Below are 22,687 nucleotides of genomic sequence, written 5' to 3'. Positions count from 1 at the left end.
TTCTACGTCTCTGGGGATCTTTTTTTCTTTCGAAAACAAACATAATTAAATCGCTGTTTTTTTCATAAAGTCTCATCTGTGTCCCAAATGGCACTCTGTTTCCTCTATAGTGCACTAGGGGGGCCCTGTTCCCTCTATAGCGCACTAGGGGGACCCTGTTCCCTCTATAGCGCACTAGGGGGGCACTGTTCCCTCTATAGAGCACTAGGGGGGCCCTGTTCCCTCTATAGTGCACTAGGGGGGCCCTGTTCCCTCTATAGCGCACTAGGGGGGCCCTGTTCCCTCTATAGCGCACTAGGGGGACCCTGTTCCCTCTATAGCGCACTAGGGGGGCACTGTTCCCTCTATAGAGCACTAGGGGGGCCCTGTTCCCTCTATAGCGCACTAGGGGGGCCCTGTTCCCTCTATAGCGCACTAGGGGGGCCCTGTTCCCTCTATAGCGCACTAGGGGGGCCCTGTTGCCTCTATAGCGCACTAGGGGGACCCTGTTCCCTCTATAGTGCACTAGGGGGGCCCTGTTCCCTCTAAAGCGCACTAGGGGGGCATTGTTCCCTCTATAGGCAATAGGGTGCCATTCAGGATGCCGACAAGAATGAGACTGTTGGATCATAGGCAACATGATCAGAACAAGCCATTTGAGTCAGAGGAAACAAGGCTGCGTGTTTAATCCTTCATTGCTACATGAGATCTTCACTAATGCAGTGGTTGAATGGAGCCTGTTATTCCTTTACTGTCATTACTATAATATTCACTAAACAGACCTGGCTTCTTCTCAGCAGATTGTGTAGGGCAGGCTTCTTGGTTGACAGATGAACACAACGCTACTGCATGTCTGTCTGTCTGCATGTCGATCTAACTGCATGTCTGTCTGTCTGCATGTCGATCTAACTGCATGTCTGTCTGTCTGCATGTCGATCTAACTGCATGTCCGTCTGTCTGCATGTCGATCTAACTGCATGTCCGTCTGTCTGCATGTCGATCTAACTGCATGTCCGTCTGTCTGCATGTCGATCTAACTGCATGCCCGTCTGTCTGCATGTCGATCTAACTGCATGCCCGTCTGTCTGCATGTCGATCTAACTGCATGCCCGTCTGTCTGCATGTCGATCTAACTGCATGCCGTCTGTCTGCATGTCGATCTAACTGCATGTCCGTCTGTCTGCATGTCGATCTAACCCCCCCCCCCGCCTGCTTCATTCAAGGCTGTTGGTTGGCATGGTGACAGGGAACTTAACCAGCTCTCAGAAGAGCGTACAGGAAGAAGGCGGAGAGGAGGGAAGGGCCGGCCCGAGAGGAAAAAAGTTTCAAATCGTTGGCTTGTTAGAGGGCAGATGGTTGCCGTGGCAGCAGAGGGCAGATGGTTTCCGTGGCAGCAGAGCGATTTCCTTGACTACAGACAGCTGAGTGCTCTGTGGCGATGTGAAGACTCCACTGGATGTGTGAGGTAGAGAATATTCATACTTGTTTTAATCCAGGTGGCTCCACCTCTCATTTTAGAATTAAACTATAAATGGAAGATCAATCAACTATCTCAACTGTGAATTTATTTGTAAATTCTTTAAATTGCCATGTGTACAGTATTATAACAGGGCTCCAATGTAGCCATGTGTACAATAACAGGGATCCAATGTAGCCACGGGTTTGTTCAGTACTATAAATCTTCTTCGAGATCGGTGTCCCGTCTACGTCCACGGGACACGGTGTCCCGTCCACGGGACGGTTGAGCTAACATAGGCTAATGCGCTTAGCATGACGTTGTAAGTTTCAAGAAAATTTCACAGGAAATAGACATATCTGATATGGGCAGAAAGATTAAATTCTTGTTAATCTAACTGCACTGTCCAATTTACAGTAGCTATTACAGTGAAAGAATTCCATGCTATTGTTTGAGGAGAGTACACAGTTTTGAACTTGAAAAGTTATTAATCAGCAAATTAGGCACATTTGGGCAGTCTTGATACAACATTTTGAACAGAAATGCAATGGTTCATTGGATCAGTTAAAAACTTTGCACATACACTGCTGCCATCTAGTTGCCAAAATCTAAATTCCACCTGGGCTGGAATAATACATTATGGCCTTTCTCTTGTATTTCAAAGACGATGGTACAAAAAAATACAAAAGAACAGTTGGTTTTTCTTTGTATTATCTTTTACCAGATCTAATGTGTTATATTCTCCTACATTCATTTCACATTTCCACAAACTTCAAAGTGTTTCCTTTCAAATGGTATCAGAATATGCAATTCCTTGCTTCAACGTTTTCAACACCTTGTAGAGTCCATGTCCCCGACGAATCGAGGCTGTTCTGACCTAAATATTATGAAGGTGTTCTTAATGTTTTGAACACTGTGTACAGCTAATAAGGTGCCAGTTGTGAAGTAGTCTCAGTGGGGTCCCTCTTTTACACAATCACAACATGGATAAAAATAAATGAAAGATTGTAATTCTAGAAATAAGTGTTTAATAAGAACAGATGACTCTTAATGTCCTGTATGTGTTATAAGGAAACAACGTGGTGGTTCTGTTAGTGGTTCTGGCCAGAGGTGATGTTTTGTTTATGTTTATAAAATATAGAATCAAATCTTAACACAATGAAGAAACGGGGTGTAATCTGTATCATGTCCTGAAGGAGGCGCTGTAGTGTAACTAATTATTCTATTTTTCTTTGATAACTTGACAGTCTACCAATTCATAGGCTACATGAATAACAGAAACTGTTTATTATAGTCTATTAACTAACAATATTTAGGGAAAACGTCGTTGCATATTATATATTTTTTTTATCATTAAGCTACATTAAGTGAATGTTGTAGCCTGTCCTGTCCAGAAGGTCCTTCTTTCAATATTTAATCTGAAGAGTACGTGGATCAACAGCGAAGACTACAGTCTATATATATATATATATAACACCAAAACATTACGTCATGTTAACTACGTCAGATCAATAAATAAAATGGACATTGTTGATATTTTGGGCACGTGTCTTCCTCGGGGGCGCGCATCACTAACCGCCTGCAGACGTCCAGCTATTGGCCCTCGATCACATCTGAGACCGCCCCCCCGAGGTAAAGCGATTGGTTGTTGGAGAGTTGTTCCGATTTTAATTGGTCCTTAGTCATTGTAGAGGAGGGCAATATGATTTTATTCAGACTCTTCGTTAATAACAAGTTAGAATGTAAATGATTCATTTGAGAAAGCAGCTGTCATTACACAATAAAAACACAACTCATTCAATTGCAAGAATTGATACTAAGAATATACTGAAGAATCGTGCGTGGAGTTCATTATTTCATCTCTAATGCTAAACCTCGCCGAGAAGAAAACAACACGGATTTTAATTCCATTCCAGATATTGGACAAGCTGCAGTAAGGACGGGATATCCTCCTGTCCAGCTGATACCGGCGGTGACCTAGCTACATGGGAATTAACATCATCCAGAAAACCAAGCCCGCTAATTAAGCTGCACACTTTTTCATTTGGGGACTTAAACGTGTTGTTCCGACAGTGTAGACAGGAACCAGCCTAGACAAGGCTACTCCACATCTCTGCTTTAACTGCCCCCAGTCCGCTGTGTTATTCGTGCATGGAATAAATGACTTGAGGCTCAGTAGGAATCTGTAATGATTTGCACAGACTGGAGAAAGACCCGAGCTGAACATATTGAAGCCTAAAAGGATGTACAGATAGGAAGGAGTTTGTTTGTGTGGAACCCGGACCTGCATGCTGCTGCTGCTGTTCAGCGGTAGTCTTTCAGCCAGATCAGACTAGGCCAACAGTATCTCCTGTATTATTGAGTTAGTTACCTGCACCGCTCGACCGAATGGAAACATGAGTGAAACCCAGTGAGGTGACGTCTCCGTCCTGGGGCCGCGGGGCTGTGACGTCCAGCTTTAGCGGAGTAATTATTTCCTCCGCCTCCTACGTTCAAAGGGGAATAAATCATTTGTTTTGTGTAAGTATCTGTGTATAATGGTTCTGCTTTAATCAATACAATGATTACAGCTATTTATTTATTTTAGTTCTGGAGAGTTTAAACTTGGACATGTACATAGGCTATAAGTAGCCCATTGGTTATAATGGGTTATAACCTAGTAATAAGTAGGCTATAATAAACACATTGTGTAATTTATTTCGCATTGCCACTCGCTTTCAAAGGTCACATTGACTGATATCCCATTGATGATGCTGATCAGCTGGAGGATAATGCTCAATGACAATAAAATCACTCGTCTATATGATCCAGTTAAATGATTATCAACGGTCAATTTCGTCTCTTAATTGTCCTAACTTGCAGTGGGCTAATGACATGAGATGTAGCACAGAGCATTACAAAACCCGACGCAGAAATACAAAACCCGACGCAGAAATACAAAACACATGACATCATCAGGCCTGCTCGACGCTTCTTCCCTCCTATAGGTTCATTGATGTCCCCCCCCCCCCCCCCCCGCTGTTACCATAATCATACCAACACCCAGACTTTTAGTTATTATTGTAAGTTATTCCATTCATTTCCATGACACACTGCGCCTTATAGATGCTTTCCCGCCTGTAGCCTAATATTACATAACAGTCATGAATGGGTCGTGGTCTGCTCTATCCGGGTCCAGTGATGCAGTGACTAGAGAGCCGTCGTCAACAATGTCGAGGCAGAGACGTCTACAGGGAATTGGGTCGTAGCCTAATATCTAAATGTTTTTTTTAATTTTAATTTTAATCTGGCCAATGTAATGTGAGATAATGAGATTTGTGCATGTAGAGAAGAGGTGAGGGCTGGCGCAGAGGAGATGTGGTGGCGGTCTTAGACATCCCATACAGACTCAGTTATTATTTACAGTATGAGATATATCCCAGGCTGATAGATGTTCTAAGGTGACGCATAGCCAGTGAGAGCTGAGGACAGGATTTGTTTTAAAGATTGGAATCAGAAAGCAATCGATTAAATATTTTACATGCCACTTGTAGGCTATGCTGTCAGTGGATGTTTTTTTGTTTGTTTTTACATTTCTCAATCAAAATCAGATGTATTTATAAAGCCCTTTTTACATCAGCAGATGTCACAAAGTGCTGCACAGAAACCTAGCCTAAAACCCCAAACAGCAAGCAATGCAGGTGTAGAAGCACAGCGGCTAGGAAAAACTCCCTAGAAAGGCAGGAACCTAGGAAGAAACCTAGAGAGTAACCAGGCTCAGAGGGGGTGGCCAGTCCTCTTCTGGCTGTGCCGGGTGGAGATTTATAAGAGTACATTGTCATTAAGGCCAGATCGTTCTTCAAGATGTTTATAGATGACCAGCAGGGTCCAATAATAATCAAGGTGGTTACAGAGGGTGCAACAGGTCAGCAGTAATATGGATGCATAGCCCTCCCACCTCCCATAAAACTACCTGAAGATCTCATTTAGAAATTGATTTGGTCAGAAATATTATCATGAAATATCAACCTTGTGTCTGTGTTTGTTCACATATAGAAGACAGAACAAATATATGAATATTTTATAGGAAGTAATTATATTGTATTTCCACTAACCAGTTAATCTAAGGGACCTACAGAATATAAACCTATGTTATTTATTTTTTTAGGCAACATATGTATTGTATAAACAGCCTCACCTGCACGTATAATAAGTGTGTATCATGTCGTGTTCACATATGATAATATCTCCCTGTATTTATTTACACATCCGGGTGTTTCTCCAACCTCAGCCGCAGCCCCACCTTATTGGCCGCTGTAGCTGTCTGTCATAACCTGGGGGTCTGTCCCCCAGCAGTGACGTCAGACGAGGCTAACCACGAACACAAAGACAACAACAAAGGCGGACAGAGGGAAGGAAAGCTTTTAGTTATCTCTACTGCTGGACACCTGACAACATCACTCCTTGACCATTACACAAGTACACTAGAAAGAGGACAACCGTCTCATGATATGAAAAACATTACCATCAAGCACACAAGTCAATATATGTCAAGCTTCGCTCTGAGCAGATTCGCTTCAGGTGGTGAGTGTTATAAATTGTTACAGACAGTATTGATGATGGGAGAGATAACTGTGTGTATTGTTAAAGTTGATTTTGACGTGTGGAGTTGTTTTTCTTTGTACGGTAGTAGTTCTTATTGTTTTAGATTTGACAGCCAGAACAAAACAATTGTCGTTGACCATAAAGACAAGTACATATTTCATGCATTTGGTTGTATTAACACATTAATAACATAAAAACAAACTAGATGTTGTTGAAATGAGAATGCCTTTTTTTAAATATTATTGCTGTCTTTTGGGGGGGGGGGGGGGGGGTCGTAAAACGTGTCTCCTGTTGCTTCATCCAATGTTTTGCTCATTGGTTTGTTTTTGTGTTGTTGATTTTGGGGAGAGAAACGATAGCTGTCCTTTTGTTTGGTGTTGTTCTTCATTCTTCTTCCTGTATTGGTTACCTAGACCATACCTCAGTGGTCATGAAGCACGCTGCCTTCCTTTGTTACGAACCGCAGCTCCTGCGCTCTGCTCTGTTCTGCCGTGCGCTTCTTTTTCTTTTGTTACATTTTCACACTGCTGCTTCGAGGTTTCCAGTCATAACTCTTAAATCACACATCCCTTATATGTAGCTCAATGGCAATAGTGCAAGTTCATTTAGCTGACGTCAAAAGTTAACATTTGCTGTGGATTTATATTTTTTCATAATGTATAATAGAGCCTTTTCCTATTGTGTGTGTGTGTGTGTATGCGGATGCCTGGACACGTGAAAAATATATCCATGCTGGTTTGGTTGGCTGGCTGTGAGACCCGCCAGGCTCGGAAGCTCCCGTGGTCTTTCTGAGGGAGCGAGGCATCAAGGAGCCAAACAAGGAAACCAAATACATTCATCTCACCAGCCAGACCAACCTGGACTCAGGGGTAGACGTTACATATTAAACGTAGAGCGAGGGCAGGCAAATTAGTATGATATTAATTGTGGATGTCCATCATCCATTTTCGTATGATATGTTACGAATTACAATTATTATGACGTGTTATTAATTGCAATTCGTACAATATGTTACACATTTGCTAAACATATGTTAGGAATTCCTATTTGTTGTGGCAACGTTAGCTAGGTGGCTAATGGTAATTTTAGCTAGATGGCAAACATGAGCTAGGCTAGCGGTCAATGTTAAAGCGTTATGTTAGGGTTAGCTAACATGCTATGTAGCTAAAAAAGTAGTAAGAATTTGCTAATTATCTGAAATACTAAAGTTGTCAATGATGAAATTCGAACACACAACCTTTGGTTTGCTAGGCATTCGCGTTATACGCCCACCCTACTTTCGTTTTTGCCTTAAGTAATCTTCTATCTTATGTAACCATACCAAACATAACATATACTAATATCAGTGTCCTGGCTTTACGTTTTATATGTTACGTCTAGTCTATGAGACCAGGCTGGCTAATCAGCCACATACACTATGGGTGTTTCTCAATGTGCATACTCCCGTGCTCCACACTCTCACGCGCCGATGATTCTCCGAGTACGTTCTTGTGAGGAAGAGAGTGTGAAGAATGCATAAAACAATACATTTGAGAAGCACTCGCACTGTATTATCAAAGATTTTTCAACTGAACCAAGAGAGACCACAGCCCGACCTTTTAAATTGGAACAAATGAGTCATAGTGGGCAGAGCCAAGCACGAGCTAGCGAGATCCTATTGGTGCTTTCTAGCATTTATTTGCATATATCCATTAGGGAACACCTATTCTGTGAAATGCACGCATTCAATTCACCTTTGCACTCCTTCTAAACAACATTATTCTTTTTTTAAACTTTGGCAAAGGGTAAAGTCTACAAAACTTAGTCCACTCTGTTCGTAAGAGATTGTAGTTTTGGGAACAGCAAACTGTATTGAGATCAAATATTTCATCAATGACAAAATTTGCAGAATGTCGGCCAAAATCCATCTTGTTCCATCTTCTCCCACTGCCGGCCAGTGGGCTTCCTGTCATTACCATATTTGGTAGTGAATGGAAATGCCAAGCGGATGCTTCACAATTATACATCGGGTGAAATATGTTGCATTGTTCTGTGGTATTACCTCACGCTTCACCTCCCCTTCCTCTAAGATATAAACAAAGCAAAATGACCTAGAACTAATGTTATGCAAGGTAGCTACCAATTCTTCGTGGCTAGCTAGCTAGCCAGTTAGCCCTATTGACTTACTATGGATTTACCCATTAACTGAACCGTCTTCCAGCCAGGATAATGGCAATAGAGACTAAAGAAGATATACACAAAGCAACAGTTTGACTTCGTAACTATCAGCTATCTATATGTGAATCATAATAATGTAGCTAACCAGATAGTTTAACAGGCAAAAATGACCTAAAACAAATATTATGCAAGATAGATGTCAATTCTTTGTGGCTATCTGGCTAGCTAACAGTACTAGTAGTTAGCCAGTTAGCCCTATTAATTTATTATGGGCTTATAATCTACATTACGTAAACATGCCAAAATTAACATTAACATTATCAAGATAAAATGTTGTAGTCAGGCGACATATGAGATGTGAATAGGCAACATTTCATTCCGAAGTCGGAGTGTATTTTCTCTCACTTCATCTCAAATAATGGCCGCCATTGATTGTAAGAAATTTTGCGTCATAATTTTTTATACATGGTTGCATCATATTTTTTTGTGCGTAGGGACTGTCCAGCCAGAGAACGTTACCTGCCCCAATTCATAGTGCCAACTGTAAAGTTTGGTGGAGGAGGAATAATGGTCTGGGGCTGTATTTCTGTATGTATTTTTGTATGTCTCACAAGCAGTGACTGGTCAGTGTAACATGTGATCGTACTTAGTAACTCTCTTCAGGAAGGGACTGTCCAGCCAGTTGATTGGTGTTTATAATGACTGGCCAGCCAGCGGCCCCAGTTGATTGGTGTTTATTCTGATGATGGACTGATAGCATGTCAATATCAGACTGGCTATTTGTGTAAAACAATGACAGAAATAGTACAAAATACAATACATTTAAGTACCTAAGTACCGGACGATAGGAAGAACATTAGATATGCAGGACGACATTATGTCGATAGCAGGAGATTCCTGATTAATCTGCTAGCTAATGTGATCTTACACCAATAACATACAAAAGCACATCCCACAATATCTAACAGGTAACATACAGTATATATACATCAGGACGTGTACATAGCGGACTCTTACACATTGTAAATATGACAATATAATACAGTATTTCAGAACGTGACCTACCGCTTGCATGTCAATATTCGACAGGGAAGAATTAACATTCGCAATCTCCACCTATCTGTAAGCATGACCAATGGCATAACAGCTTATTGATATGTAAATTTAACCAACCAATAGGAATACATACAAATTGAATACAGATTTCTGCAGTGCCAAGTGGAAACATAAACAGCCCTGTTACAGAAGTTGTGCTCGACGCGTCACGGCAGGTCTTTGTTTATAAAGAATGGCATTAGATAAAGATGTCTGTCTTTTTGTATCATTAAAACACATCATTCATCCCCCAGGGTGAAATTCCCCCATTAAAACAGTAGCAGGGTCCCCCCAGGGTGAAATTCCCCCATTAAAACAGTAGCAGGGTCCACCCAGGGTGAAATTCCCCCATTAAAACAGTAGCAGGGTCCACCCAGGGTGAAATTCCCCCATTAAAACAGTAGCAGGGTCCACCCAGGGTGAAATTCCCCCATTAAAACAGTAGCGGGGTCCCCCCAGGGTGAAATTCCCTCATTAAAACAGTAGCGGGGTCCCCCCAGGGTGAAATTCCCTCATTAAAACAGTAGCGGGGTCCCCCCAGGGTGAAATTCCCTCATTTAAAATAGTAGCAGGGTCCCCCCAGGGTGAAATTCCCCCATTAAAACAGTAGCAGGGTCCACCCAGGGTGAAATTCCCCCATTAAAACAGTAGCAGGGTCCACCCAGGGTGAAATTCCCCCATTAAAACAGTAGCAGGGTCCCCCAGGGTGAAATTCCCCCATTAAAACAGTAGCAGGGTCCCCCCAGGGTGAAATTCCTCGTTCATCTGTGTCGTTGTTTTCGGACGTAAGATGACTTTCTCTCTTACATACACACAGCGCCATTTTGGCAGTGCTCTGGTAATGTGCTTGTATTTTTAAAGGTGTTTACAAGCTGATTGTTCAATTAACACAGAGGGAGGGTTGTGAACGTAGCAGCCTCACAGGGGGAGGGTTGTGAACGGGAGAGGCTGCTACGAGGACATGCCTGGTGCCCAAATTGATGACATATGTCGCACAGTTGAGTATGGAGCGGAAATGAATAGACTGGGTTCAGTCAGTCGTCCCGACGAGTCCCTCTCAGATAGTTTATGCAAAAACATTAGCACGGTGCTATTTAAAACTAGTCAAATAAAGTTAATTTCGATTTGCGAAGGAGAAATAACTTTGAGTATTATTTGGTCACCGTCTAGAATCTGGATGTCACCTTGACATGCCAGCTAACGTAACGACAAGCGCGGCGGCCCTGTTTAGAGGTGCTTCCCACCCGCGCGGCTGCATCCTCATGTCGCTGGCGGTAGCTAACATAGAACATTTGTTTCATTCCACTGATTTTATATTTCCAGTAGGAAAGCAGCCTACATGAGAGAAACTTTGTAATATTGGTAGTAAGCATCTGGATGTTACCGTGATGCAGTAATACTACTCAATGAGGAGAGTTGGCGCTGCAACCCGGCAACACAACAACAATACAGGGTTTCCTTCGCACCCGAGTCCCGATTGCCGAGCACTGCTGTCCTGCAGTAACTTGGAGGGAAGTAGCTGGATAATGTAGTCAATAGCAGGCCAGTAAGGAGAGGGAAGTAGCTAGATAGTGTAGTCAATATCAGGCCAGTAAGGAGAGGGAAGTAGCTAGATAGTGTAGTCAATATCAGCCCAGTAAGGAGAGGAAAGTAGTTGGATAGTGTCCTGACCTTAGAAAGATATTATTTTCTATGGTAGAGTAGGTCAGGGTGTGACGGGGGTTTTCTAGTTTCGTTTTTCTATGTTGTCAGGTTCTAGTTTTGTATTTCTATGTTGGGTTCTAGTTTTTGTATTTCTATGTTGGGTTTTGTTTGGGATGATCTCCAATTAGAGGCAGCTGGTCCTCGTTGTCTCTAATTGGAGATCATACTTAAGTAGTTTTTTTTTTCTCCACCTGGGTTTGTGGGATATTGTTTTTGAGTTTGTGTATGTTTCGACTCTGCGTCACGGTTTGTTGTTTTCTTATTCAGTTTATTTATATGTATTGCATAGTTTCACAGTGTAAATAAAAGGTGGAACGACACACACGCTGCACTTTGGTCCGCTCCTTCCCACGACAACCATGACAGATAGTGTAGTCAATATCAGGCCAGTAAGGAGAGGAAAGTAGTTGGATAGCGTAGCTCATATAAAGGCGAGTGACAGCTACATAGCTTTTTTTAGTCAGATAAAACTGAATCATTCTGAAAACTCTCCCAAGTCTAAATTTCGTCAGACCATTCTGAAATTCTCACTTAAAATTTTTAGTCACACGCTTAAACTTGCTAGCTGGGGAGGATTCATCAGGAGGACTGAACCCAATCAGTTCGCCTCCACTCAACTCTCGCTGCGTGACATACAGTACCAGTCAAAGGTTTGGACACACCGACTCATTCCAGTTTTTCTTTATTTTTACTATTTTCTTCATTGTAGAATAATAGTGAAGACAACAAAACTATGAAATAACACATGGAATCATGTAGTAACCAAAAGTGTTAAACAAATCAAAATATATTTTACATTTGAGATTATTCAAAGTAGCCTCCCTTTGCCTTGATGACAGCTTTGCACGCGCTTGGCATTCTCTCAACTAGCTTCATGATGTAGTCACCTGGAATGCATTTCAATTAACAGGTGTGCCTTGTTAAAAGTTAATTTGTGGAATTTCTTTCCTTCTTAATGCGTTTGAGCCAATCAGTTGTGTTGTGACAAGGTAGGGTTGGTATACAACCGCCGTGTCTTTGTGAGAAGCATAGTAGGTGAACAGATGATCTCCGCATATGTGGTTCCACCGTGACGCATGGAGGAGGAGGTGGTGTGATGGGGGTGCTTTGCTGGTGACACTGTCAGTAATTTATTTAGAATTCAAGGAACATTTAACCAGCATGATTACCACAGCGATATGCCATCCCATCTGGTTTGGGCTTAGTGGGACTATCATTTGTTTTTCAACAGGACAAATGACTCAATACACCTCCAGGCTGTGTAAGGGCTATTTGACCAAGAAGGAGAGTAATGGAATGCTTCATCAGATGACCTGACCTCCACAATCACCCGACCTCAACCCAAATGAGGGGGTTTGAGATAAGTTGGACCGCAGAGTGAAGAAAAAGCAGACAAGAAGTGCTCAGCATATGTAGGAACTCCTTCAAGACTGTTGGAAAAGCATTCCTGATGAAGCTTGTTGAGAGAATGAGAATAAGAGTGTGCAAAGGTTGGCTACTTTGAAGAATCTCAAATATAAAATATATTTTGTTTTGTTTAACACTTTTTTTGGTTACTACATGATTCCATATGTGTTATTTCATAGTTTGGATGTCTTCACTATTATTCTACAATGAAGAAAATAGTAAAAATAAAGAAAAACCCTTGAATGAGTCGGTGTCCAAACTTTTAATTGGTACTGTTTATCAATTTTAGGCCCCAGGTGTGTCTGTGTGTCATTATGTGTGTGAATTGTGAGAGTGTGTGTGTGTATATGGTGTTTATACACAATATATCGCGTTGTTCGTAACTTGTTTTGTACATAATGTTGCTGCTACCGTCTCTTATGACCGAAAAGAGCTTCTGGACATCCAGAACAGTGATTATTCACCTCAAACTGGACGAAGAGTTCTTCTTCAATGAGTCGGACGAGAGGGATATACTACTACAGACACCAGACCAGGCCCAGATCTCCGTGATTCGCTGGAGAAGGAAACAGAGATTCCGCGGAAAGAGATCTTGTGAGGATCAGGCGACAAGTGGCTAATCTGCCCTTGCCTTCCGTCCTTCTAGTTAACGTTAAATTGCTGGAAAATAAATGAGATGAGCTGAAAGCACGTTTATCCTACCAACGGGACATTAAAAACTGTAATATCTTATGTTTCACCGATTCGTTGCTAAACGACGACATTAAGAACATACAGCTGGCGGGTTATACACTCTTATAGGCAGGATAGAACAGCCTCCTCTGGTAAGACAAGGAGGGGGGGGCGGTCTATGTATATTTGTAAACAACAGCTGGTGCACGATATCTAAGGAAGTCTCGAGGTTTTGTTCGCCTGAGGTAGAGTATCTCATGATAAGCTGTAGACCACACTACCTACCGAGAGAGTTTTCATCAGTAATCTTTGTAGCTGTCTACATACCACCACAGAGCGAGGTTGACACTAAAACCTCACTCAATGAGCTGTGTTCCGCTGTATTCCATAAGCAAACAGGGAAACGCTCATCCAGAGGCGGCGCTCCTAGTGGCCGGGGACTTTAATACAGGGAAACTTAAATCAGTTTTACCTCATTTCTATCAGCATGTTAAATGTGCAACCAGAGGGGAAAAAATTCTAGACCACCTTTACTCCACACACAGAGACGCGTACAAAGCTCTCCCTCGCCCTCCATTTGGTAAATCAGACCACAACTCTATCCTCCTGATTCCTGCTTACAAGCAAAAATTAAAGCAGGAAGCACCAGTGACTCGCTCAATAAAAAAGTGGTCAGATGAAGCAGATGCTAAACTACATGACTGTTTTGCTATCAAAGACTGGAACATGTTCCGGGATTCTTCCAATGGCATTGAGGAGTCACTGGCTCTATCAATAAGTAAATCGAGGACGTCGTCCCCACAGTGACTGATCAGTTGAAGTCGGAAGTTTACATACACCTTAGTCAAATACATTTAAACTCAGTTTTTCACAATTCCTGATATTTTATCCTAGTACAAATTCCCTGTTTTAGGTCAGTTAGGATCACCACTTTATTTTAAGAATGTGAAATGTCAGAATAATAGTAGAGAGAATGATTTATTTCAGCTTTTATTTATTTCATCACATTCCCAGTGGGTCAGAAGTTTACATACACTCAATTAGTATTCGGTAGCATTGCCTTTGTTTAACTTGGGTCAAACGTTTCGGATCGCCTTCCACAAGCTTGCCACAATAAGTTGGGTGAATTTTGGTCCATTACTCCTGACAGAGCTGGTGTAACTGAGTCAGGTTTGTAGGCCTCCTTGCACGTCATGCTTTTTCAGTTCTGCCCACAAATTTTCAATAGGATTGAGGTCAGGGCTTTGTGATGGCCACACCAATACCTTGACTTTGTTGTCCTTAAGCCATTTTGCCACAACTTTGGAAGTATGCTTGGGGTCATTGTCCATTTGGAAGACCCGTTTGCGACCAAGCTTTAACTTCCTGACTGATGTCTTGAGATGTTGCTTCATCATATTCTCCTCTCTCCCTCCCCTCTCCTATTCTCCTCTCTCCTATTCTCCTCTCTCCCTCCCCTCTCCTATTCTCCTCTCTCCTATTCTCCTCTCTCCCTCCCCTCTCCTATTCTCCTCTCTCCTATTCTCCTCTCTCCCTCCTCTCTCCTATTCTCCTCTCTCCCTCCCCCCTCTTCTTCTCCAATTCTCCTCTCTCCTTCTCCTCTCTCTCCTCTCCTCTCCTATTCTCCACTCTCCCTCCCCTCTCCTATTCTCCTCTCTCCTATTCTCCACTCTCCCTCCGCTCTCCTATTCTCCTATTCTCCTCTCTCCTATTCTCCTCTCTCCCTCTCTTATTCTCCTCTCTCCTATTCTCCTCTCTCCCTCCCCTCTCCTATTCTCCTCTCCTATTCTCCTCTCCTATTCTCCTCTCTCCTATTCTCCTCTCTCCTATTCTCCTATCTCCTTTTCTTCTCTCCCTCTCATATTCTCCTCTCTCCCTTTCCTATTCTCCTCTCTCCCTCTCCTCTCCTATTCTCCTCTCTCCCTTACCTCTCCCCTCTCCTTCCTCTTCTACTCTTCTCCTCTCTCCCTCTCTCCTTCTCCTCTCCCCTCTCCCCTTTCCTCTCTCCCTTTCCTCTCTCCCCTCTCTCTCTCCCCTCTCCTCTCTCCCTCTCTCCTTCTCCTTTCTCCTCTTCTCCTCTCTCCTAACTGTCTGTCTTAATATTCTTCCTGTCTTCCTCTCCAGGTGTAGTTTCCTCGTGGTTGCTGTGTGGAGCCTGCCGCCACACACCCACTCCTCAACAACGACGGCTTTTGCTTGCATCTTCCAGTGCTTCTTCTGTCAGCAAGTTCAGCAGAGCTGCTGCTCGTCCGCCGCTAGCCCGGACGCCGCAGCCCCCGGCACATCAGCCAATCTTAGCCCAGAGCCCCGCCCATGTGACATGGTGAAGATGACCAAGTCGAAGACGTTCCAGGCCTACCTGCCCTCGTGTCATCGCACCTACAGCTGTATACACTGTCGGGCACACCTGGCCAACCACGACGAACTCATCTCTAAGGTAGGGGGGCTGGAAGCGTGCACACACACACACACACACACACACACACACACACACACACACACACACACACACACACAATGCAAAGTCCAGTGCATTTTCACACACACTACAAAAAAATATCAACTTCATTTTGTTGACTAGATCAGAATCAATCTAGTTGTTTACCAGGGAGCCAATCCAGAGCTCTGCTAGCTGGTCCAGACACTTAAGCTGATTACCCAGCGAGCCACAGGTAATCAGCCTCTGAACCCCACCCAGGTTGTCAACATCTATTAGCCTCCTTTATGGATGAGCTGCAGACTATCTACTGTACCTGCAGGCTGCCAAGCTGCAGACTATCTACTGTACCTGCAGGCTACCAAGCTGCAGACTATCTACTGTACCTGCAGGCTACCAAGCTGCAGACTATCTACTGTACCTGCAGGCTACTGTACCTGCAGGCTGCCAAGCTGCAGGCTATCTACTGTACCTGCAGACTATCTACTGTACCTGCAGGCTGCCAAGCTGCAGGCTATCTACTGTACCTGCAGGCTACCAAGCTGCAGACTATCTACTGTACCCGCAGGCTACCAAGCTGCAGACTATCTACTGTACCTGCAGGCTACTGTACCTGCAGGCTACCAAGCTGTAAACTATCTACTGTACCTGCAGACTACTGTACCTGCAGACTATCTACTGTACCTGCAGGCTGCCAAGCTGCAGGCTATCTACTGTACCTGCAGGCTACCAAGCTGCAGACTATCTACTGTACCTGCAGGCTACCAAGCTGCAGACTACCAAGCTGCAGACTATCTACTGTACCTGCAGGCTACCAAGCTGCAGACTATCTACTGTACCTGCAGACTATCTACTGTACCTGCAGACTATCTACTGTACCTGCAGACTATCTACTGTACCTGCAGGCTACCAAGCTGCAGGCTATCTACTGTACCTGCAGACTATCTACTGTACCTGCAGGCTACCAAGCTGCAGGCTACCAAGCTGCAGGCTACTGTACCTGCAGGCCGCCAAGCTGCAGGCTACCTACTGTACCTGCAGACTATCTACTGTACCTGCAGACTACCAAGCTGCAGGCTACCAAGCTGCAGGCTACCAAGCTGCAGGCTATCTACTGTACCTGCAGGCTGCCAAGCTGCAGACTACTGTACCTGCAGGCCACCAAGTTGCAGACTATCTACTGTACCTGCAGACTATCTACTGTACCTGCAGGCTACCAAGCTGCAGACTATCTACTGTACCTGCAGGCCACCAAGCTGCAGACTATCTACTGTACCTGCAGGCTACCAAGCTGCACACTATCTACTGTACCTGCAGGCTATCTACTGTACCTGCAGGCTGCCAAGCTGCAGACTATCTACTGTACCTACAGGCTACCAAGCTGCAGGCTACCAAGCTGCAGACTATCTACTGTACCTGCAGTCTGCAGCTTGGTGGCCTATCTACTGTACCTGCAGGCCACCAAGCTGCAGGCCGCCAAGCTGCAGGCCGCCAAGCTGCAGGCTACCAAGCTGCAGACTATCTTCTGTACCTGCAGGCTACCAAGCTGCAAACTATCTACTGTACCTGCAGGCTACCAAGCTGCAGGCTACCAAGCTGCAGGCTACCAAGCTGCAGGCTACTGTACCTGCAGGCTACTGTACCTGCAGGCTACTGTACCTGCAGGCCACCAAGCTGCAGGCCACCAAGCTGCAGGCTACTGTACCTGCAGGCTGCCAAGCTGCAGGCTGCCAAGCTGCAGGCTGCCAAGCTGCAGGCTACTGTACCTGCAGGCTGCCAAGCTGCAGGCTACCAAGCTGCAGACTACCTGCTGTACCTGCAGGAAACCAAGCTGCAGGCTAACTACCTCACCTACCCGCATACTACCTACCCCGCAGACTACCTGCAGTGCATTCAGAAAGTATTCAGACCCCTTGACTTTTTCCACATTTTGTCACATTACAGCCTTATTCTAAAATGTATTAAATTGTTGTTTTCCCTCATCAATCTACACACAATACCCCATAATGACGTCACAATACCCCATAATGACGTCACAATACCCCATAATGACAAAGCAAAAACAGTTTAACATTTTTTTTTTAAATGGACATTTACATAAATATTCAGACCCTTTCCTCGGTACTTTGTTGAAGCACCTTTGGCAGCGATTACAGCCTAGAGTCTTCTTGGGTATGACGCTACAAGCTTGGCACACCTGTATTTGGGGAGTTTCTCCCATTCTTCTCTGTGGATCCTCTCAAGCTCTGTCAGGATGGATGGGGAGCTATTTTCAGGTCTCTCCAGAGATGTTCGATTGGGTTCAAGTCCGGGCTCTGGCTGGGCCACTCAAGGACATTCAGAGACTTGTCCCGAAGCCACTCCTATGTTGTCATGGCTGTGTGCTTAGGGTCGTTGTCCTGTTGGAAGGTAAACCTTCGCTCCAGTCTGAGGTCCTGAGTGCTCTGGAGCAGATTTTCATCTAGGATCTCTCTGTACTTTGCTCCGTTCATCTTTCCCTCGATCCTGACTAGTCTCCCAGTCTCTGCCGCTGAAAAACATCCCCACGGCATGATGCTGCCACCACCATGCTTCACCGTAGGGATGGTGCTAGGTTTCCTCCAGACGTGACACTTGGCATTCAGGCCAAATAGTTGGTTTCATCAGACCAGAGAATCTTGTTTCTCATGGTCTGAGAGTCCTTTAGGTACCTTTTGGCAAACTCCAAGCGGGCTGTCATGTGCCTTTTTACTGAGGAGTGACTTCCATCTGGCCACTCTACTATAAAGGCCTGATTGGTGGAGTGCTGCAGAAATGGTTGTCCTTCTGGAAGGTTCTCACATTTTCACAGAGGAACTATGAAGGTTTTAAATGACATCCACTGTGCTCTTGATAAGAAGTTACATTGTGTGTCTGTTTATTGATTTGCCGAAGGCTTTTGACACCGTGGACCATGCTGTTAGTGCAAAGGTTAAAATGTTGTGGAATTACTGGTCTTGCTCTAGATTGGTTTATAAATTACCTATCAAATCGTACACAATGTGTAATGGCGGATGGTTGTAAATCTGAGTCCATAGAGGTGTGCTCAGGTGTTCCGCAAGGTTCTACTTTGGGCCCACTGTTGTTCATTTTGTATATCAACAACATTGGGGATCTTATTGAAACAGCTGATGTTCATTTGTATGCAGATGATACTGTTCTTTATTCAAGTGGTAGTAGTTTATCTTTAGCTTTTGAAAATGCCCAAAGAGCATTTAACATCATACTACAGAATCTGTATGATTTAAAGCTGGTTCTAAATTCGGGTAAAACAAAATGCATGGTATTTTCAAATGCCAGGCATGTTACAAATCATGTCATTGCTACATTGGCTGGACATACTATAGAGCAAGTTAAAGTGTACAAATATTTGGGTGTGGGGGCTGATGATAAGCTGAGCTTCACTGTGCATGTAGAGAACTTGATAAGGAAACTCAAGATGAAAATAGGATTTTATTACCGGCATAAGGCTTGTTTTTCTTTTGAGGCCAGGAAGGGGCTGGTACGATGTACATTACTGTCGGTTTTAGATTTTAGTGATGTTATATATATGCAGGCCTCAGCCACTACCCTGAGAGCACTTCATTCAGTGTATCATGCAGCCCTCAGGTTCATTACCAATCAGAAACGTCTAACACATCATTGTGATCTCTGCAGCGCTGTTGGCTGGACGTCATTGACCTTGCGTAGGCTTAAACACAGGTATACACTGATTTATAAGGCCATATTGGGTAAAATGCCATGTTATCTCTGTTCTTTTTTAGTCAGGTCAGTAAATAAGTATCAATTACGGTCCCATTCTGATTTGCTTCTAACAGTACCAAGAATTAGAACAGGTCATGGTAGAAATAGTTTTAGTTACTCAGCTCCGTGGTCCTGGAATTCTCTCCTGAACATTTTAAAATGTGATGATTTAGTTTCATTGGCGGAGTTCAAACACTTGATCGATGTATATATTATAGAAGAGTGTAATTGTTTTTAGGCCAGCTGTTTTTAGTCAAGATGTTTGTGTTTTTAAATGTAATATGTTTTTGTTGTACTGTATGTGTGTTTATAGTTTTGTTTAATGTTGTGTGAGTGTATGTAATTTGGTTTGTCTGAAACGTTGTTCCCCTTGCTGCTATGGGACCAGGTCTCGCTTGGAAAAGAGATATTATCTCAATGAGAATAAACCTGTATAAATAAAGGTAAAATAAAAATATGGGGCTCTGTCAGAGTGACCATCAGGTTCTTGGTCACCTCCCTGACCAAGGCCTTTCTCCCCTGATTGCTCAGTTTGGCCGGACAGCCAGCTCTAGTAAGAGTCTTGGTGGTTCCAAATTTCTTACATTTTTAAGAATGATGGAGGCCACTGTGTTCTTGGGGACCTTCAATGCGGCAGAAATGTTTTGGTACCCTTCCCCAGATCTGCGCCTCGACACAATCCTGTCTCGGAGCTCTACGGACAATTCCTTCGACCTCATGGCTTGGTTTTTGCTCTAATATGCACTGTCAACTGTGGGACCTTATATAGACAGGAGTGTGCCTTTCAATATCATGTCCAATCAATTGAATTTACCACATGTGGACTCCAATCAAGTTGTAGAAACATCTCAAGGATAATCAATGGAAACAGGATGCACCTGAGCTCAATTTCAAGTCTCATAGCAAAGGGTCTGAATACTTATGTAAATAAGGTATCAGTTTTTTTATTTTTAATACATTTGCAAAAAAATTATAACCTGTTTTCGCTTTGTCATTATGGGGTATTGTGATGTCATTATGGGGTATTGTGATGTCATTATGGGGTATTGTGATGTCATTATGGGGTATTGCGTGTATATTGATGAGGAAAACCTTTATTTAATACATTTTAGAATAAGGCTGTAACGTTAAAAAATGTGGGAAAAGTCAAGGTGTCTGAATACTTTCCGAATTAACTGTACTTGCAGGATACCTACCTACACAACCCCTGTTTGTTTAGTATGTTTGTGTGCGTGTGTGTGTGTGTGTGTGTGTGTGTGTGTGTGTGTGTGTGTGTGTGTGTGTGTATATATGTGTGTGTTTTTATATATATTTATATATATATATATCTCTTGAGATCGTTGTACTAGTCTCTGTGTGTGGAGTAAAGGTGATGTAGAGTTTTTTTCCCCTCTGACATGCTGGTAGAAATGAGGTAGAAATGGATTTCAGTTGTCCTGCATTAATGCCACCGGCCACTAGGAGCATCACCTCTGGAGAGCCGCCTCTTACAGCTCCTAGACTGCTGAACAATTCATCGAATGACTACCCGGACTATTTGCATTTCTTTTCATTGCTGTTACTCGCAGTTTATTATCTATGAATACCCCTACCTACATATACCCACCCTCTCTCTCTCTCCTGTTGAGTTAATGTGTCTACCACCCTCTCTCTCTCTCTCCTGTTGAGTTAATGTGTCTACCACCCTCTCTCTCTCTCTCCTGTTGAGTTAATGTGTCTACCACCCTCTCTCTCTCTCTCTCTCTCTCTCTCTCTCCTGTTGAGTTAATGTGTCTACCACCCTCTCTCTCTCTCTCCTGTTGAGTTAATGTGTCTACCACCCTCTCTCTCTCTCTCTCCTGTTGAGTTAATGTGTCTACCACCCTCTCTCTCTCTCTCTCCTGTTGAGTTAATGTGTCTACCACCCTCTCTCTCTCTCTCTCTCCTGTTGAGTTAATGTGTCTACCACCCTCTCTCTCTCTCTCCTGTTGAGTTAATGTGTCTACCACCCTCTCTCTCTCTCCTGTTGAGTTAATGTGTCTACCACCCTCTCTCTCTCTCCTGTTGAGTTAATGTGTCTACCACCCTCTCTCTCTCCTGTTGAGTTAATGTGTCTACCACCCTCTCTCTCTCTCTCCTGTTGAGTTAATGTGTCTACCACCCTTTCTCTCTCTCTCCTGTTGAGTTAATGTGTCTACCACCCTTTCTCTCTCTCTCCTGTTGAGTTAATGTGTCTACCACCCTCTCTCTCTCTCTCCTGTTGAGTTAATGTGTCTACCACCCTCTCTCTCTCTCTCCTGTTGAGTTAATGTGTCTACCACCCTCTCTCTCTCTCCTGTTGAGTTAATGTGTCTACCACCCTCTCTCTCTCTCCTGTTGAGTTAATGTGTCTACCACCCTCTCTCTCTCTCTCTCTCCTGTTGAGTTAATGTGTCTACCACCCTCTCTCTCTCTCTCTCTCTCTCTCCTGTTGAGTTAATGTGTCTACCACCCCTCTCTTTCTCCTGTTGAGTTAATGTGTCTACCACCCTCTCTCTCTCTCCTGTTGAGTTAATGTGTCTACCACCCTCTCTCTCTCTCTCCTGTTGAGTTAATGTGTCTACCACCCTCTCTCTCTCCTGTTGAGTTAATGTGTCTACCACCCTCTCTCTCTCTCTCTCTCTCTCTCTCTCTCTCTCTCTCTCTCTCTCTCTCTCTCTCTCTCTCTTGTTGAGTTAATGTGTCTACCACCCTCTCTCTCTCTCTCCTGTTGAGTTAATGTGTCTACCACCCTCTCTCTCTCTCTCTCCTGTTGAGTTAATGTGTCTACCACCCTCTCTCTCTCTCCTGTTGAGTTAATGTGTCTACCACCCTCTCTCTCTCCTGTTGAGTTAATGTGTCCACCACCCTCTCTCTCTCTCTCCTGTTGAGTTAATGTGTCTACCACCCTTTCTCTCTCTCTCCTGTTGAGTTAATGTGTCTACCACCCTTTCTCTCTCCTGTTGAGTTAATGTGTCTACCACCCTCTCTCTCTCTCTCTCTCTCTCTCCTGTTGAGTTAATGTGTCTACCACCCTCTCTCTCTCTCTCTCTCCTGTTGAGTTAATGTGTCAACCACCCTCTCTCTCTCCTGTTGAGTTAATGTGTCTACCACCCTCTCTCTCTCCTGTTGAGTTAATGTGTCTACCACCCTCTCTCTCTCTCTCCTGTTGAGTTAATGTGTCTACCACCCTCTCTCTCTCTCTCTCTCTCTCTCTCTCTCCTGTTGAGTTAATGTGTCTACCACCCTCTCTCTCTCTCTCTCCTGTTGAGTTAATGTGTCTACCACCCTCTCTCTCTCTCTCCTGTTGAGTTAATGTGTCTACCACCCTCTCTCTCTCTCCTGTTGAGTTAATGTGTCTACCACCCTCTCTCTCTCTCTCTCCTGTTGAGTTAATGTGTCTACCACCCTCTCTCTCTCTCCTGTTGAGTTAATGT

The 22,687-nt window shown here is 43.8% G+C and overlaps 1 protein-coding gene across 2 annotated transcripts in view; it reads left to right on the top strand.

Annotated features, from left to right (window-relative positions):
* Window positions 1–3,159: 3,159 nt before the first annotated feature.
* The window catches only part of ypel1 (yippee-like 1), a 65,366-nt gene continuing 45,838 nt past the window's right edge, over window positions 3,160–22,687 (top strand). The window contains exons 1-3 of one of the 2 annotated variants that reach the window (XM_082961585.1): window positions 3,164–3,955; window positions 5,706–5,998; window positions 15,179–15,491. In XM_082961585.1, the coding sequence (XP_082817711.1) occupies window positions 15,375–15,491 (117 nt within the window). In that variant the 5' untranslated portion in view covers window positions 3,164–3,955; window positions 5,706–5,998; window positions 15,179–15,374. Of the gene's footprint in view, window positions 3,956–5,705; window positions 5,999–15,178; window positions 15,492–22,687 lie in introns of both variants that reach the window. The other variant, XM_082961586.1, reaches the window with a different exon arrangement.

The sequence above is a fragment of the Salmo salar genome, chromosome 15, assembly GCF_965601325.2.
Source record: "Salmo salar chromosome 15, fSalSal1, whole genome shotgun sequence".
Taxonomy (NCBI): domain Eukaryota; kingdom Metazoa; phylum Chordata; class Actinopteri; order Salmoniformes; family Salmonidae; genus Salmo; species Salmo salar.
This window is presented reverse-complemented; position numbering and strand designations above follow the sequence as displayed.